This window comes from Anabrus simplex, chromosome 2, assembly GCF_040414725.1.
Source record: "Anabrus simplex isolate iqAnaSimp1 chromosome 2, ASM4041472v1, whole genome shotgun sequence".
Taxonomy (NCBI): domain Eukaryota; kingdom Metazoa; phylum Arthropoda; class Insecta; order Orthoptera; family Tettigoniidae; genus Anabrus; species Anabrus simplex.
The window spans coordinates 257,544,194-257,562,797 of record NC_090266.1 but is presented as its reverse complement, the minus strand read 5'-3'; the positions used below and the strand labels follow the sequence as shown (position 1 = coordinate 257,562,797).

General features: G+C 39.6%; 1 protein-coding gene across 1 annotated transcript in view; it reads right to left on the bottom strand.

Annotated features, from left to right (window-relative positions):
- LOC136863507 (uncharacterized) overlaps positions 1–18,604 on the bottom strand; it is a 366,127-nt gene that overhangs the window by 208,186 nt on the left and 139,337 nt on the right. Inside the window, exons 6-7 of the mRNA XM_068225972.1 lie at positions 16,855–17,059; positions 888–1,333 (exon numbers count right to left, since the gene is read on the bottom strand). Of these exons, the coding sequence (XP_068082073.1) occupies positions 888–1,333; positions 16,855–17,059 (651 nt within the window). The remainder of the gene's footprint in view (positions 1–887; positions 1,334–16,854; positions 17,060–18,604) is intronic.

Sequence of the window (18,604 nt, the reverse complement as noted above, 5' to 3'; positions counted from 1 at the left end):
TACAGGGTCAAATAAACAAATCAGACCTTGGAAGCTATCAAGTATGCAACCTTACCACATCCCAGGCAAATGGCTGTTAAAAAAGATTTCTTATGTAGGATTCAAACCTCCTATCCACTATCACATATCTCCCTGTCCGCTTACGAAGTGAGCTACTGTGATACTTAACCTACGGCGCCCACTTCCCAGCCTATACAGTACCGTGCTCCCGGTCTGTGAATCCAACTCCTGTTTTAAAGTACGTGTTCTGCATATCTGTATTCATTTTACGGGTTCATTCGAGGTACCCATAATGAATTAATAGTGGTGCTTACGATTCCTGCTGTCTTCTAGCCCGTAAACACACATCTCATTATATTACCCCAGTTTAGGAAGAGGGGTCGATGTCTTTCAGAATTGTAATAAATGTGAAGAGATGCATAAAAGTGGATCGCAAGGGGCTGGTAGACCACCTGGTATATGGCAGCAGGAACTGACCCCTTCAGAAAAAAAAAATATAAATATGCTCGGGGGTTTTGAAATGAGAATTCTAAGATAAATATAAAGGACCAGTTACGGAGAATGGTGTAAGGAAAGCAGAGTATAACAATGAACTACACAATTTCTTCACAAAACCAAGATATGGTCTAATTGATCAAATATGGATGACTGAGGTGGCTGGAATTTACAGTATCTTCAGGATGCAAGCTCAGGATCCATCTAGATAGCTGACAATACAGGAACCATAATGTACAAAATAATTTGGGACAACACATTGTTTGTGTTTTCCTGGTTATTCTTGTCATCAACATATTTGATAGGGTTTTCACTCGATGTTCTTAACAATTACAAACTTTCAATACGATAAGGATTGCAGAATGCATGTTAAAATATAGGATATAAAGTACCTTTGTGCGGTTGTGAAAAACTATGCAGTACGGGTTGCACTCAGTGTGTTCTGTGCTCACCAGGCCTTCAGCATAATGCACTTGTATGCAAAGGACCCCTGCTAAACCTGTAGCTTTTGATTCCAATTCCAACTGATCCAGCTGCACTGGTGGTAAGGGAGTATACAATATATGCAATGAAAGGGCAGGAGCACTACCACCCTTCCCATGTAATGTGGTATCGCGTGTTCCTTCTTCTAGGGCCAGAGATGCTAAAGGGAGTTCATACTGCGAGAGTGTAACAGTAGATACTAGCCGTTTACTTTTCATCTTGATCACTAGACGATCACTCTGAAGAGAGTTCACAAGGAATGTTACACTTTCCTGCCAGTTCTGGAGTCTCAGTGGAGATGTACGACACCTCTGTGAGCCCAGTGCCATCACCAACCAACGGGCATCCTCAGCATCTGACCCTAAAATAAACAATTAAGGATTCAAAATATTTAGGTTCTTAAAAATTTCTTCTCTGGAGATTTCAAGACAGAAACATTAATAGTCATGAATAAGAGAAAAGATATGTCCCTTTGCATTTATTCAAGTCTAATATGCCATTTACTTTAATCCACATCATAAATTTTAAAATCCTCATATAAAAATAACATGCTGAAGGCAGAAATGGGCACTTATGTATCCCTCTTGGAAGTCCCTTTCATGTATCATCTTTTGAACTGCAATTGTGTGCATTTTAACTTCCATGAGGTCTGAAGTGCCCATTCCTGTTTTAAGTGTGCCTCTCACACACTGGAAAATACAAATCTAGGCAAACAGATTTGCTTGCCAGTAGGGATGGGAATTTCTCTCGCTGAAGAGTCTCGAGTCAAATAGCAAAAATCTTGAGAATCTCACAAAGCATCTCGAGAAAAAAGGATAGTGCTGCACTCCCTTGAGCGTGTTTCTGAATTACAACAAAATATTTGTGTTAGCACTTTTTTGCTAGAAACGTGGCATTCAGGTTATTTTAAATGACCGCATTTTTTGGATGATCTGCTATGGAACACGCAGAATATTTGCTTTGACCTTATATTTAAGTTCATATGAATACAACTGCTTATTTACAGAAAGAAATTACACAGAACAAAACTTAGTTTAGATGGTCTTAAAAAACATAATAATAATCAAATCAAAGAGTTATTTCATTGTATGGGATTAGGTGTGCCATCAGCTAAAGAAAGTACTGTAATTCTTAGGCTGTGGAATATCGAAACATTATTTTTAAGGTGGTAATATTTATTAAGAAGTGTCTAGTACATACATAATGGGAATTGTTTAGTATGTGTTTCTGGCGCAGAAGTCATCGCACTAGCTCAAACAATTCCCACTATCCCCCGTTTATTGAGAATAATACATTTTACACATTTATACACATACCCATACAGTGGGTAATATTACCAATGAATCATACAATTATGTTAGCTTGAAGAATCAGGCAACGTGATCTTGCTGTCAATGAACTCTGAGGTAGTATGTCAGTGACTACTGGAGTCAAACTTGTTAGATTGTCTTGAAAAGAAGAAATAGCTGGATCTATGTAAAAAGTTAAAACACCTCCGGTGTTGGCACTTCTTTAAACTAGCATGACTGACACTGGGCATTAACATGATACTATATAATTTTTTGCTAGTGTTTATTGCACTTGTTTTTAATAATTATTGGCAAAACAATAACAGCAACAACAATCTTTTTGTTTCCCAATGAATAAAGTCACCTGTTGCTCATCCCTTTAAGTACTCTATGATTTATCTTGTCTTTCTTACAAACTTTGTATATACGATTAAAACTACTTAGCTGGAAAAAAGAAAAGAAAAATACAAATATTTTTAAACTTAATATTTAACTTATGTATAATGTAGTATTCACATAAACAACAAAAGGGAACAAAAACAACATTGCAGTTTATTTTCAGGGACATCCATGAAATATTCCCAGGCCCCAGATTTCCTCTTGGTAGCCATCAATATGCACTCAAAGTACTGCAATGCATTAATGCCAGTCAAATGATTAGGCTTAAATAAAATGACAGATTTTCCTTTGTGGGTTGAGTGAGACGTTGCAGACCTCCTTCTAGGTTGTTCGTGTATTATTCCCTGGGAATAAAAAGCCAAACTTCCATTCATGACTCAACCTGTTGTCCCATTGGACAAGATGTCAAAGCCTGTTGCCCTCAGTGTGGTGCATAACCGTGACATAAGAAGTGTGATTATGTTCCGGAGAGTCTCATGAGGCATGCTTTTGTCAGAAAAACATTGAGAAGTTCTTGCGATTCTCGAGACATGTGCTCTTATTTCCCATCCCTACTTGCCAGTATTCAACCTCATTGAAATTGCCACTGCACATAAATTACATAACAAAAGTCACAGCCAGGTGGCTCGCCACCCATTATATGGCAAGAGAAATACGATGGCCATCCGGAAAGTGGTACCCGTTTGCGACACAGGAGTAAATATTAACAAATATACACATTTTTATTGGAAAGAGCATACTTTGCACTACTTCTCCACATAATCTCCAAGCAAAATTAGGCGTTTGTCATAACGTGGGACGAGTTTTTCTATTCCAGCGTCATAGTCCTCCGCCGCCAGCATATTGAGATACGTAGTCACAGCTCGTCTAAGTTCTTCATCACTGTCAAATCTTTTTCCCGCCAGAAAGCCTTTAAGCTTCGTAAAGAGATGAAAATCCGAAGGGGCCAAGTCTGGGCTATACGGGGGATGGTCGAAGGTTTCGCACTTGAATTGCTGCAAAAGTTGTTGTGTTATCGCAGCTGCACGAGGCCTGGCATTGTCATGAAGGAGAATGACGCCTGTAGACAATAGACCTCGCCATCGATTTTGTATTGCCCACCGTAATTTCTTTAATGTTTCACAATATGCATTAGCATTAATTGTGTCTCCACGGGCCATAAAAATCAATGAGCAGTACACCTCGGCGATCCCAGAAAACAGTTGCCACGAGTTTCCTGGTGGACAGAACTGTCTTGAATTTTTTTGGTTTGGATGGTGAATGAGCATGATGCCACTCCATTGACTGTCATTTACTCTCAGGTGATGCATAACAAACCCATGTTTCATCCCCAGTAATGATGCGAGTCAGGAAAAAGTCTCCTTCATCGGAATAACGTCCCAGAAACGTCAGCGCTGCAGCCGTACGCTTGGTTTTATGCTCCTTTGCAAGCATGCGAGGGACCCACCTTGCACAGATTTTTTAATAATGCAGATGGTCTTTGACAATTTCATGAACAATTGTTCAAGACATATTAGGAAAATGTTCACAGAGTTCATCAATTGTGACGCGCGGATCGTTCCTCGCGCATTCGTCTACTCCACTCAGCAGTTGGTCTGTAATGACAGATGGTCTCCCTGAATGCTCCTCGTCGTGTGTATTCCCCCTCCCCAGGTTGAAGTTGCGACACCAGCGCCGAACAGACGACACCAGCGCCGAACAGACGACTCGTCCATCACATTGTCTCCATACACCTCCGTTAATTGGCGATGAATATCACAAGGTCGAACATTTCGTGCATTAAGAAATTTAATCACGGCCCTCACTTCACAACTGGCGGGGTTCTCAATTTGTTTAAACATTTTAAATGATCACAGACACAACACAGGCAATGCTAGTGTCACGCAACCTCGCACAGAGCAGGCAGACAAGCCACTGACACGGTCTGACCTTGCCCAGCGGCTACCCAAATCGGCAGCGCTTCACGCGGCGCTAACGGGTACTACTTTCTGGATGGCCCTCATATATCATTTATATATAGCTATTCTGTTTCAACCAATAGAAAACAATGAGACTTGTATGAAGCCAGAATGAAAAGGAAAGCCGACACACATCAATTGTACAAGCCAAAGTGATATGTAACACAGAGGGTGCATTGAAAACATTATACTGAGTAAAACAGAAGCAGAATTTTTTAGTATGGTTGCAGAAATTGTGCGCCACCTTGTGCACAGTCCAATTTTTGAGATAAATTCAGATTCCAAAAAGTGTAGACCTAGATAAGAATCAAGTAAACATGTTTCAAAATCAAACTACCTACATTTACAGTCTACCATTAAAAGCATTATTAAACATTTTTAACCAAAGTAACACTTTCAAACAGAACTAAAAAGAAATAAAACTCATGGTAAATCTACATCAAATCGTTATATGCACAGAATAAATTTTAACTTGCAGAGGCATACTCTATCTTTAATATGATACAACCTCACAATTTGACAGATATTCTTAAGGTAGCTGGGTATATTGTTCCTACTGCACATTAATAACATTACTATTTACATTTTCTGAAGGTATTATTTAGATCTGTTATTAGGAATTGAGAGTTTGGCCATATACTTTTCCTGATTCAGAGTGAATAACAACATAATTTGGAGGAAAAGTGGCTCATGACTTTTCATAAAATGGCAGGGTGGGATTGAACCAAGTGCAAATGTAGTATTTAGTCTTGTTTATGATGATAAACTGGTCTTAATGCAGACTGTGTTGAAAAGTTTGCAATATAACACTTTGGAAAAAAGAATAAATGCAGAAAGTATGATATGAAAACCAGCTTTTCCTAGACTAAAGTATGTCAGCAGGCAACAAATCTTAAGATGACAGCTAGGGAATACAAAACAGGAAGATGTAGACTACTTCAGGTATTTTGACGTGTATTCTCTGAAGATGATGCTACTACGAGAGAAATACAATCAAAGCTAATGTAGTGAGTGCACAGTTGAAATCAATGGTATTTTGAAAAAGACAAAACTATCTCTAAACTGTCTGATTCACAGGATGGGACTGAAAGCTCGATGGACAATGGGACTTTGGATAAGCTGGAGATAACATTGTGAAGTTAGAACGAATCATGGGTGGTAAAATCAGTTAGGGAAAATGGCAGGAGGGCACTTCTGATGAAAAGATAAAAGTTAAGTTTGGAATTAACACACTGGATGAAATTGTACATATAAACCACCTTTGGTGGTGTGGTCTTGGGTGGCAAATGGAAGAAGATAGGCTACCCAGGGAACTAATGGATTTGGCTATGGAAGGTAAGAGAAGCAGAATCTAGGGGATGATATTCAGATTCTGTTCTTAATGGTTCAAGGTAAGAGACGTAGAAGAGGTTACACGGTTAGTTGCAAAAAAAGACTTCTGGAGGCACTCAATTAATTCACACAAGCTAGCACTTTGAACACTGAAGAGCATAACAGTCTATAATTAAGATGGATGTATGTATGTATGTATACAGTGTATCTTGATTACAATGATCAAAAATCCAGGATGCTCTTTGTGTTATATAAAGAACGATGATGCAATCGGATTGGTGGAGAACAGGTGTTCTTTTCTAGAAAATGAAGTTACTTTGTTACTTCTGGGTGCGCAATTCAAATTGACAAACTCCTTTATTTGCTCTGCCAGAGCGCGAGTCGCGAATCGCTGCCTGCTGTTGTGCTGCTGAGGGGAAAAGGGAGGCAAAGGGAGGGGAAGTGGGATGTATGATAGATGGAAACAGAAATAAGGCTCTGTGCAAATGCAGAAGTTTCTCGCTCGTTTAGCGCAGTTGCTTACCATATTAGCTACTAATTTCGTGGTATAAATAGATGAAAATGGTTCCTTTTCGGTACCCCTCCTCTGCTCGTTTGGTCAGAGTAGAGAGCTGTCAGACCATGGACCAGCGCTTGTAGCCAAAGCCTTTTCTGCAACTGCCAACTTCCACTTTTCACTCATCCATTCATTCATGCATTCATCCATTAATTGCTATTTCATTCTCCCTTATGGGAGTGTGCCGTCAACTCTAAGATGAGCTCTTAGGCCATTGATACACGATTTTTATTGACATGTTGGTTCTATTTTATAAGGTGTACATATATTTATCCCTGTCACATTAATGAGCATGTCCTCTTTGTGGTGAAATTGTGACACAGGAGCAGGCAGTATTTATTGAATTATATCATGAGGGTAAATTTAATTCAACATCTACAGCAAGCCAGGAGTTGAAACTAGTTCGACAGGAGAGAGCCAGAACTGTGGTTTTTTTTTTTTTCACCGTGCATGAATGTTTACTAGGGAGACATGTCACTTGCTGCCGATCTGAAACTTCCAAGGTCATGATCGGCAATCCAGGTGTACAATGAAACGTTCTGGATGATAAGACTCGAATCTATAGTTCTTACAAGCACTCTCTGGATAACCAATAGGACACATGGGCTAGCAACACACCTTTCTCACATGAAGTTTATATATGCCGATATTTGCAGACCTCGCACCATGTTTCTTACTACTTTTACTCTTACTAGCTAGACTCTATACTTTTGTCTGTATTATTCATAGATTTGCTGCTATGTTACGACTCCGTCTATGTAAATTACTTTGCATATGGGCAGCAAACTCATCATCTACAAGCCGTGGAGGCTAGTTTTTTGTGTGTGAAGCTGCAAGTTGAGTATTGTGCCTACCGTCGCAGTGACTGTACAGTTGGTCGTGTGCATATTATAATCAAGATTGTTAGTTTTCAGTTCATATGAGCTAAACACATACATCATGGGAACTGAGAAGCAACAAACAGCTATGTCGCTGCACCTCACAATGCATCAATATAAGAGAATATCAGCACTGAAACGGAGTTCCAGTCGCCACATCAAGGACATCATGTGCTTCTAAATGCAGAGCGCCACCCAAAGCCTAAGAATGGAGCTACCAGATACCTGAGAACATGGGTTGCCCAATCGAACCTCATCACCTACAAATTTCATTACCCATTGTAAATACTGTACTCTGACTTTCAATCTTTATAGAGCACCAGGCAAGTTGGCCATGCGGTTAGGGGCGTGCAGCTGTGAGATTGCATCCGGCAGATAATGGGTTCGAAGTCCACTGTCGGCACCTCTGAAGATGGTTTTCTGTGGTTTCCCATTTTTACACCACGCAAATGCTGGGGCTGTACCTTAATTAAGGCCATGCCCGCTTCCTTCCCACTCCTAACCCTTTTCTGTCCCATCGTCGCCATAAGAACTACAGTGCAAAGTAAAGCAAATTCTAAATAAAAAATCTTTTCACAACCCCTTCCAAGGAAAAGTTGTATCCACGCTACTGGCCTGGACTTATATGCTACCCACTGAAATTATTTTGTGGGTATGCCACTGCATCCACTTACCATTTAAGGTACAAGGTAAACACGAAGAATGGTTGGATACTCAACATACACCACCATAAATGATGTGGCTATGGCTCAAAAGTACTAAAGAAAGGTAAGGAACGGGATCTAGTCCGAATCAATAGAACATGACTTCCCATTTTAAAAATGTTTCGTGCATCGACTACGATTCAAGCTTCCTGCGTCTTAATGACAAGATAGAACCAATGGAACTGAGTTATCACTCACACTAATCACGAAATAGTTACCCGCACTTTTGATGGTGCATTTTAAAGTTCCAATCAGTCCCCGGGCATTTGACAAAATATATAGGCCTACCTATACAACATAGGCACGCATCCGCGATCTGTCTTGCTACTGTTAGAATAAAAAAACTTTTCCATAACTTACCGAAGATGCACATAGTTTTGGCTTCTTTATGACAAAACAGTCCATCTTTTAAAAAGGTTACTTACATGGCACAAAATGAGGAACTAACGTGCAGCTCACAATCTTGTCACAGTCTTCCCAATGCCGCAACTTAAACACAGCACATCTCTCAACCACGGTACAACCCCAGGATCCCTAGTACATTGTTGTTTCCTGGAACCGATGTGCAAAAGCTCACACGATGTAAGCGCGCAACTGTTTCCGTCCGTGGCCCCCGTTATCTCTGTGGTCACGTTCCGGCCCCCTGCTGAGTAATCCCTTGCCAATTGCCCTTTTCCTCATCTATTGACATTTGTCAACACATGGTTATATTCCCAATACTGAGCCCTCTACAGGGAAATCACAATCCTAAGTGTTTTCCTTTCATTCAAGCAGTACAAATATGAAGAAATATGTATTGGCCTACTGAGCCTTGCTAGTAGATTCTTTGTCGTTGCGTTAATTTAACATTTTGGTGTAAGTTTTTAAGTTGTTCGTACAGTACGTAAAACAATGGCTGATCCTTGCTCTAGTTTCATGAAACATTTCCAATCAATCTATCAATCACTACTGATCTGCATTTACAGCAGTCACCCAGGTGGCAGATTCCCTATCTGTTGTTTTACTAGCCATTTCTTAAATTATCGCAAAGAAATTGGAAAATTATTGAACATTTCCCTTGGTAAGTTATTCCAATCCCTAACTCCCTTTCCTATAAACGAATATTTGCCCCAATTTTTCCTCTTGAATTCCAACTTCATCTTCATATTGTGATCTTTCCTACTTTTAAAGACACCACTCAAACTTATTCGTCTACTGATGTCCTCCCATGCCATCTCTCCACTGACAGCTTGGAACATACCACTTAATCCAGCAGCTCGTTTCCTTTCTCTCAGGTCTTCCAGCCCAAACTTTGCAACATTTTTGTAACGCTACTCTTTTTTCGGAAATCACCCAGAACAAAACGAGCTGCTTTTCTTTGGATTTTTTCCAGTTCTTGAATCAAGTAATCCTGGTGAGGGTCCCATACACTGGAACCATACTCTACTTGGGGTCTTACCAGAGACTTATATGCCCTCTCCTTTACATCCTTACTACAACCCCTAAATACCCTCATAACCATGTGCAGATATCTGTACCTTTTACTAACAATCATATTTATGTGATTACCCCAATGAAGGTCTTTTCTTATATTAACACCTAGGTACTTACAATGATCCCCAAAAGGAACTTTCACCCCATCAACACAGTAATTAAAACTGAGAGGACTTTTCCTATTTGTGAGACTCACAACCTGACTTTTAACCCTGTTTATCATCATAGCATTGCCTACTGTCCATCTCACAACACTATCAAGGTCACCCTGCAGCTGCTCACAATCTTGTAAATTATTTATTACTGTGTACAAAATAACATCATCTACAAACAGCCTTATCTCTGATTCCACTTCTTTACACATATCATCTATATATATATAAAATAACTTGGACTGACTGACTGACTGAGACTGACTCATCATCGCCGAGCCAAAACTACTGGAGATAAAAAAATGAAATTTTGGGGATATTTTCATATTATGATACAGGTGCTCGCTAAGAGAGGATTTTTTGATATTCCGTCCCTAAGAGGGTGAAAAGAGGGGTGAAATTTTAAAATGAGTGTATCTATATCTCAAAACTTAAAATGTTTACAGATGTAAAAATTGGTATTTAGAATCTTCTTTAAAAATAAGGAAACATGTATTTTTTTGTTTTCAGAAAATTCCAATAGGAGGGGTGGAAAAGGGTGAAAAAGGGGTTGAATGCCTTTAATCAGGATACCGGTACTTATATCTCCGAAACTAAAGATATTACAGACCTGAAAATTTGTACTTTTGATCTCTTTTAAAAATAAAGAAACACTTATTTTTATGCTTTTGGAAAATCCAATTAATGGGAGGGTGAAACGGGTGGTGAATTTTTAAAATGAGTGCATCTCTATCACAAAACTTATAAAGTTTACAGATGTAAAAGTTGGTATTTAGAATCTTCATTAAAAATAAAGAAACGCGTACTTTTTGTTTTTGGAAAATCCCAATAGGAAGGGTGGATAAGGATGAAAAATGGGTTGAATGCCTTTAATGAGGCTACTTATACTTCAGAACTTGAAGATATTACAGACCTGAAAATTGGTATTTGTGATCCACTTTAAAAATAAAGAGCGAGGTACTTTTCCGTTTTTGGAAAATCCAAATAATGGGGGTGAAAAGGGGAGGTGAAATTTTAAAATGAGTGTGTCTATATCTCAAAACTTTAAAAGTTTACAGATGTAAAAATGGGTATTTAGAATCTCCTTTAAAAATAAAGGAACACATATTATTTCGTTTTCTGTAAATCCCAATACGAGGGGTGTAAAAGGGTGAATAATGGGTTGAATGCCTTTAATCTCAGAAACACAATTTTTTTTGGTTTTGGAAATCCCAATTAATGGCGGTTAAACAGAAGTGACAAACTGGGGTGAATTTTTTGAAAGACTATATCTAGAGAATATTTGAGAAACGTAAAATGTCACAGAGGTAAAAAGTGGGTATTTGGAATCTCCTGTAAATGTAGAGAAACATAGGTGATTTGTTTTTGGAAACTCCACTTAAGGGGAACTAAGAAGGGGTGAAATTTTAAAATGAGAATTTCTACAGTATATCTCAAAAAACTTAACATGTTACAGAAGAGAAAAATGGTATTTTTATCTCTATAAAAATCAAGAAACGTATATTTTTAGTTTTCGTAAATTCCACTTGGGTGGAGGGGGAGGGGTAAAAGTGACTGAAAATTGTGTTGAATTCTTTTAATTAGGCTACTGATATCTCAAAAATGAAGATGTTACAGAAGTGAAATTTGATAACTGGAATCTGCTTTAAAAGTAAAGGAACACGTATTCTCGGAAAATCCAATGAACCGGGGGGGGGGGGGGGGGGGGGGTGAAAGAATTGAAGAATTAATTGACTTAATTGTATGAGAATACATACATCTAATAAAAACTAAAGTTGTTACGGACATGAAAATTGGTATTTTAATCTCCTTTAAAAACAAAGAAGAACGCGTTTTGGGGGCAAATTCATCTTGGGGGGCGGAAGTGAAAAGGAGTTTAATTCCTTGCATGAGGACACATACATCAAAAACTGAAAAAGTTAGAGTCGTAATAATTGGTATTTAGAAGATCCTTTACTATTAAAGAAACAAGAATCTTTTGCCGGAAAATTCACTTGGGGGTGGGGGGGAGTGGGAAAGGAAGTGAAAAGAAAGTTAATTATTTTATGAGGATACTTATATCTCAAAACTGAAGGTAATAGACGTGAACATTGGGGTTTTGAATCTCCTTTAAACATAAAGAAACACGCCTTCTTTTAATTTTTGGGGGGGGGGGGGGGGTAAATAAACTTAACGGCGGTGGAGTGTAAAAGGAGGTGAAACCAATTGATTTTGCTGTTCATAATGTACTTATAAGGAGCTTCAGTTGCTCAGGCGGCAGCGCACCGGTCTCTCACAGCTGGGTTCCGTGGTTCAAATCCCGGTCACTCCATGTGACATTCGTGCTGGACAAAACGGAGGCGGGACAGGTTTTTCTCCGGATACTTCGGTTTTCCCTGTCATCATTCATTCCAGCAACACTGTCCAATATTTCATTTCATTTGTTATTCATCGATCATTGCCCCAGAGGAGTGCTTCGGCAGCCGGCACAATTCCTATTGTCACCGACAGATGGGGCTTTATTCATTCCATTCCTGACCCTGTCGAATGACTGGAAACAGGCTGTAGGTTTTCGATGTACTTATTCTGATCATAAGCCGATCATTTTTAATATTTCCTGGGTTCGTTTTCAACAGCCATATTCTCCTTCGGAGAACGTTCTTAGACTACAGTAGATTCTCCTGGCATATAAATAAAAATTTAAACACATTTGAAATAAACGAAAGGAATGAGATTGGCCGTCAAATTGTTCACCTCTATAATAAGGTCAATAATGCATGGAAGTATGTCATTCGTATCGCAAGAAATCCCGCATACTTGCCTACGCGCGACAGTTGTGCTGGTCACATTGTTAACAATGACAATGGCAGCAGATGTAATTTACCACCAAGTAGCGGTCTTGCATCTTGCTATGGGGTACAGAACATCTATAATAATAATAATAATAATAATAATAATAATAATCATAATAATAATGTTCTGGACCGTCGTTAAATGTGCAGACCGCGCTGGAAACGGCGCCTGGACGATTAATGACTAAGAATGCAGTCCGGCTGCGGGTTCAGTACCGCCAAGGCAGCCAAGATGACACCACGCCGGATCTCCTCAAGGATTTGATCCATATTAAAAATGCTTATAGGAAAATATGGCAAAGATTTAAGGACCCAACTGACCGGGTGGAATACCTGGACGTAGGCCGGGAAGTAGGAAATCGATTGCTGGAAAGAAAGATTGAAAAATGGGAGGAAACTTGCCGTAATCTATTAGAAAATGAGTGTAATCGCTAATTTTGGCGGATTATATATAAAAAAATAAGCATTCAATTATAAATTTCAGTATAATACCGTAGCGAAGCACGGGTATCTTGCTAGTTGATATATATAAGAAAACATCAAGGTCCAATAATACTGCCTTAAGGAATTCCCCTCTTAATTATTACAGGGTCAGATAAAGCTTCGCCTACTCTAATTCTCTGAGTTCTATTTTCTAAAAATATAACCACCCATTCAGTCACTCTCTTTTCTAGTCCAATAGCACTCATTTTTGCCAGTAGTCTTCCATGATCTACCCTATCAAATGCCTTAGATAGGTCAATCGCAATACAGTCCATTTGGCCTCCTGAATCCAGGATATCCGCTATATCTTGCTGAAATCCTACAAGCTCAGCTTCAGTCGAATAACGTTTCCTAAACCCAAACTGCCTTCTGTCAAACCAGTTATTAAATTCTCAAGGATGTCTAATATAATCAGAAAGAATGCTTTCCCAAAGCTTACATGCAATGCATGTCAAACTGACTGACCTGTACTTTTCAGCTTTATGTCTATCACCCTTTCCTTTATTCACAGGGGCTACTATAGCAACTCTCCATTCATTTGGTACAGTTCCTTCAACCAAACAATAATCATATAAGTATTTCAGATATGGTACTATATCCCAACCCATTTAGTATATCCCCAGAAATCTTATCAATTCCGGCTGCTTTTCTAGTTTTCAACTTTTGTATCTTACTGTTAATGTCATTGTTATCATAGGTAAATTTTAATACTTCTTTAGTATTACTCACATCCCCTATCTGGACATTATCCTTGTAACCAACAATCTTTACATACTGCTGACTGAATACTTCTACCTTTTGAAGATCCTCGCTTACACACTCCCCTTGTTCATTAATGATTCCTGGAATGTCCTTCTTTGAACCTGTTTCTGCCTTAAAGTACCTATAGATACCCTTCCATTTTTCACTAAAATTTGTATGACCACTAATTATGCTTGCCATCATGTTATCCTTAGCTGACTTCTTTGCTAGATTCAATTTCCTAGTAGGTAAGGTAAGGGTTATTCTGCCCGAAGGCAGGTTCGAACCTCCGCAGAGGTGTTCCTGAGCCGGAGTTTACGTACGGTAGGGTGGCCAGTTCCTTTCCGCTCCTCCATTCCCTTACCCCCCCCCCCAACCAACAGCGCGTGGCAACCCATCCAACTCCTCACCACGCCCAATGTTGCTTAACTTCGGAGATCTCACGGGATCCGGTGTTTCAACATGGCTACGGCCGTTGGCAATTTCCTAGTAAGTTCCTTCAATTTCTTCTTGCTTCCATAACTATTTCTAACTCTGTTTCGTTCCAACCTGCACCTCCTTCTTAGTTTCTTTACTTCTCTGTTATAATATAGTGAATCTTTACCATTCCTTACCATCTTTAAAGGTACAAACCTATTTTCACATTCCTCAACAATTGCTTTAAACCGGTTCCAGAGTCTGTTTACATTTTTATTTACCATCTTCCAGCGATCATAGTTACTTTTTAAAAACTCCCTCATGCCTGTTTTATCAGCCATATGGTACTGCCTAATAGTCCTAAATTTAATACCTTCCTTTATTGCACATTTATTTTTAACTACGACAAAAACAGCTTTTGGGGGGTGGGGTGGGGGCTGGCCCGGCCCGCTTCGCTACGCCAGTGGGGTGGTTTGAATCTTTCAAATGTTCACTTAACCACCGAACTGTGTCACCCCATTTCTCATATTAATATGTAATTTTATGTTCAATTTATGACTAACAGGTTTATTACAAATGATTGAAGCGATTTCATAAATTCACTGTAGCTCCATGAGATGACATATGGTCACGAAAGTCAACAGTCATGTAGAAAAACTCAAAGAGTTTCGGTCTGCTGAAGTCGCACATCAGATTTCTGCCACGAGAGCACAGCAGCATTGAGCAGTGTGCAGTGAGACAAGATGGCGACAGAAGCCGAGAAAGCGTTTGTTGTGCTTGAAATGCACTCCTATCAGTCTGTCATAACAGTGCAACGACACTTCAGGACGATGTACCACAAAGATCCACCAACTGCTAACTCCATTCGGCGATATTACATGCAGTTTAAAGCTTCAGGATGCCTCTATAAAGGGAAATCAACAGGTTGGCCTGCAGTGACTGAAGAAAGAGTTGATCGCGTGCAGGCAAGTTTCACATGTAGCCCACAGAAGTCGACGGAGAGAGCAAGCAGAGAGCTGAACATACCACAGCCAACCGTTTGGAAAATTTTACGGAAATGACTAAAGCAGAAGTCATACCACTTAAAATTGCTACAAGCCATGACTCCTGATGACGAAGTCAAATGCCTTGAATTTTCGGCACAGTTGCAACAGTGTATGCAAGAGGATGAGTTTAGCACAAAACTTGTCTTCAGTGATGAAGCAACATTTTTTGTTAATGGTGTAGAGAATCCTCACGCTATCGTGCAGCACATTCGAAATTCACTGAAAGTTAATGTGTTTTATGCAGTTTAAAGTGTACGGCTATTTTTTCTTCTGCGAAAAATCCGTTGCAGGACACATGTATCTGGACATGCTGGAAAATTGGCTCATGCCTCAAATGGAGGACAGCAAGGACTTCATCTTCCAACAGGATGGTGCTCCACCCCACTTCCATGGTGATGTTAGTCAAATCTTAAACAGGAGATTGCCAAACCAATGGATCGGTCATGGTGGAGCTGATGATCAGCAATTCATGTCATGGCCTCCATGCTCTCCTGACGTAACCCCATGCGATTTTTTGTGTGGGTTTACGTGAAAGACTCGGTGTTTACACCTCCTCTCCCAACAACCCTGCCAGAACTGCGAGCTCGCATCAACCGTGCTTTTGAATCCATTGATAGGGACATGCTGCGCCGAAAGTGGGACGAACTTGATTATAAGCTTGATGTCTGCTGAATCACTAAAGGGGCACATATCGAACATTTGTAAGCATTAAAAAACCTTTGTGAGTTTTTCTATGTGTGTGCAAAGCCTTGTGACAATATGTCAAATAATAAAGTTATTGTAGAGCTTTGGAATCGCTCAAATCATTTGTAATAATCCTGTATATGTGAGGTTTATTTTCTTTACTTTCTTACTGCTATGTTTTAGATTACAGCTATATGGGTTTCATGAGTGTGTAGTATTAATCTCTACTCCCATGCATACCACTTTATGTTAAGAACTATTATTTTATTGTGGATTATATGACTGTAAGATTGAATGAATGCGTGCTACACAATAGAGTAGAACCGGGCGGGAATCCATGGGACCACTTCCACAAGCTAGCTGGCTAGACTGCAATATCATCTTGAAGCCTGGCCACGCTGCAGCTAGTTGCTTTACGTTGCACCGACACAGATAGGTCTTATGGCGACGATGGGACAGGGAAGGGCTAGGAATGGGAAGGAAGCGGCCGTGGCCTTAATTAAGGTACAGCCCCAGCATTTGCCTGGTGTGAAAATGGGAAACCACGGAAAACCATTTTCAGGGCTGCCGACAGTGGGGTTCAAACCTACTATCTCCCGAATACTGGATACTGGCCGCACTTAAGCGATTGCAGCTATCGAGCTCGGTACGCTGCAGCTACTACCCACGAGTGAATGGCTTGGTTAAATGGGTGTACGAATGTGCAAGTGTGCCTAGTTCTAAGGTTAATCCCTGCTATTATATTTTCTTTGTTATTAATTATAATAATGGCCACACAATCAAAATAATGGACAATGATCTGATAACGGTCAGTCAATGTAACAATTTGATATATCCTGCTTAAAACATGCTTGTAATGTCTTCAATATTTCAGTAAAAAAGTTTTTAATCTCTACTCCCATGCATACCAGTTTACCACAATCAAACATGTACATGTTGCAGGCTGTGCAGCTGACAATGTGGCTGTCAGAACTCCCTGGGGATCAGAATCGCCACTATCACATGCAGCTGCTGGCCGATCAACAGCTGCCAAATTGATGTCCACTTTTCCTGGGTCCACAAGCGCAGTCACCAAAGCATCCATCAGCAGTGAATGTAACCAAGACTTCAGTAATGGCAGCTCCATCACCTGGACAGACTGCAAAAATCATTTGGTTCAGAAACTTCCTGTTACAATCACTTTTCTTAAAACTAACATGCAATGCATCATAACTATGAAAATAATAAAGAAAGGATGCCATGAAATTAAATTAATGGACAAGTAGAGGATTTTCTTGGCACCCATTTTTCATTCTCTGATCTTATCAGAAGCTTAATACTTCTGAAACACTATGAAATAGATTTTCAGTAGAAGAAAAGCATTAAGATATTCTCAAGTTACTTAGAAATCCACTACACAGTGTATGTCAATGACTATCACATTTATCTCTTAGAGAGTTGGAATATGCTATCTCCATCAATATTACATTTGCCAAACTTGCCTATAACTTCAAAATTTCTGTAACAAAAACTTTTCAAATTACTGACTTTTACCTTATCTTGAAAGGCCTGTATAAAAACCACGCAGCAACCATAAAGGTGGATGGTGATCTCCCAGGCATTTTCAATGTGACAAATGGAGTAAGGCAAGGTTGTATATTATCACCTCAACTCTACAACATCTATGCAGTGTGTGCCATCAAAAGAGCTCTCAATGGCTGGAATGGTGGAATCTCAATTGGTGGCAGAAAAATTAACAACCTGCGCTTTGCAGATGACACTTCCCTCATCGCTGGAAGTGAAGAGGAACTTTCTGACCTGCTTACAAGGGTGAAGAACACCAGTCTTCAGTATGGCCTAGAGATAAACATCAAAAAAACCAAACTAATGGTAGTTGATCGGCAAGGTCAAATCCAACTTGCAGGATGCCTAAAGGACCTGGATATAGTAAAGGAATTTGTATACCTGGGGTCAGTCATCAATGACAAGGGAAGCTGTGATAAAGAGGTAAGAAGACTTATTGTGTTAGGTCGTGCTGCAATGGTTGAACTTACTAAGATCTGGCAGAACAGGGCAATATCAAAGGCTATGAAGATGTGCTTGGTAGAATCACTAGTTTTCTCCGTCTTTTTGTATGGCTGTGAGACCTGGACCGTGAATGCTAAAGACAAAAAGCGCATTGATGCCTTTGCTAGGGGCTTTACGTCGCACTGACACAGATCACTGATGTCTCTGAGATGGGGTGTTGGCAGAGAATGCTACGTGTACCCTGGACAGAAAGAAGAACTAATGTTTCCATTCTGGACGAACTCTGCATCAAGAAACATCTATCTTCCCATACGAGTGAGTGTTATCTCCAGTTCCTTGGCCACATTTAGAGATGAGACGGAGAGAACTTGGAAAAGATCATTTTACAAGGCAAAATCGAAGGCAGTAGACCATGAGGAAGAACAGCAAGTAGATAGATAGATCAGGTGAAGAAGATCACAAGTCTACCAGTTCAGATCTTATTAAAGAAATGTGAAAACCACTTTGGATGGAGACATCTCGTCAAGGTTGCAACATGGAAATAATAGAGTTATGAGGTCACGACACTCAGTAATGAGCATAACGACTAATGATGATGACCTTAGCTTACAATCTGAATGAAAAACAAGTGACCATTGACATTTATGTAATTGAACAATTTTTAAAGGAGAAAAAA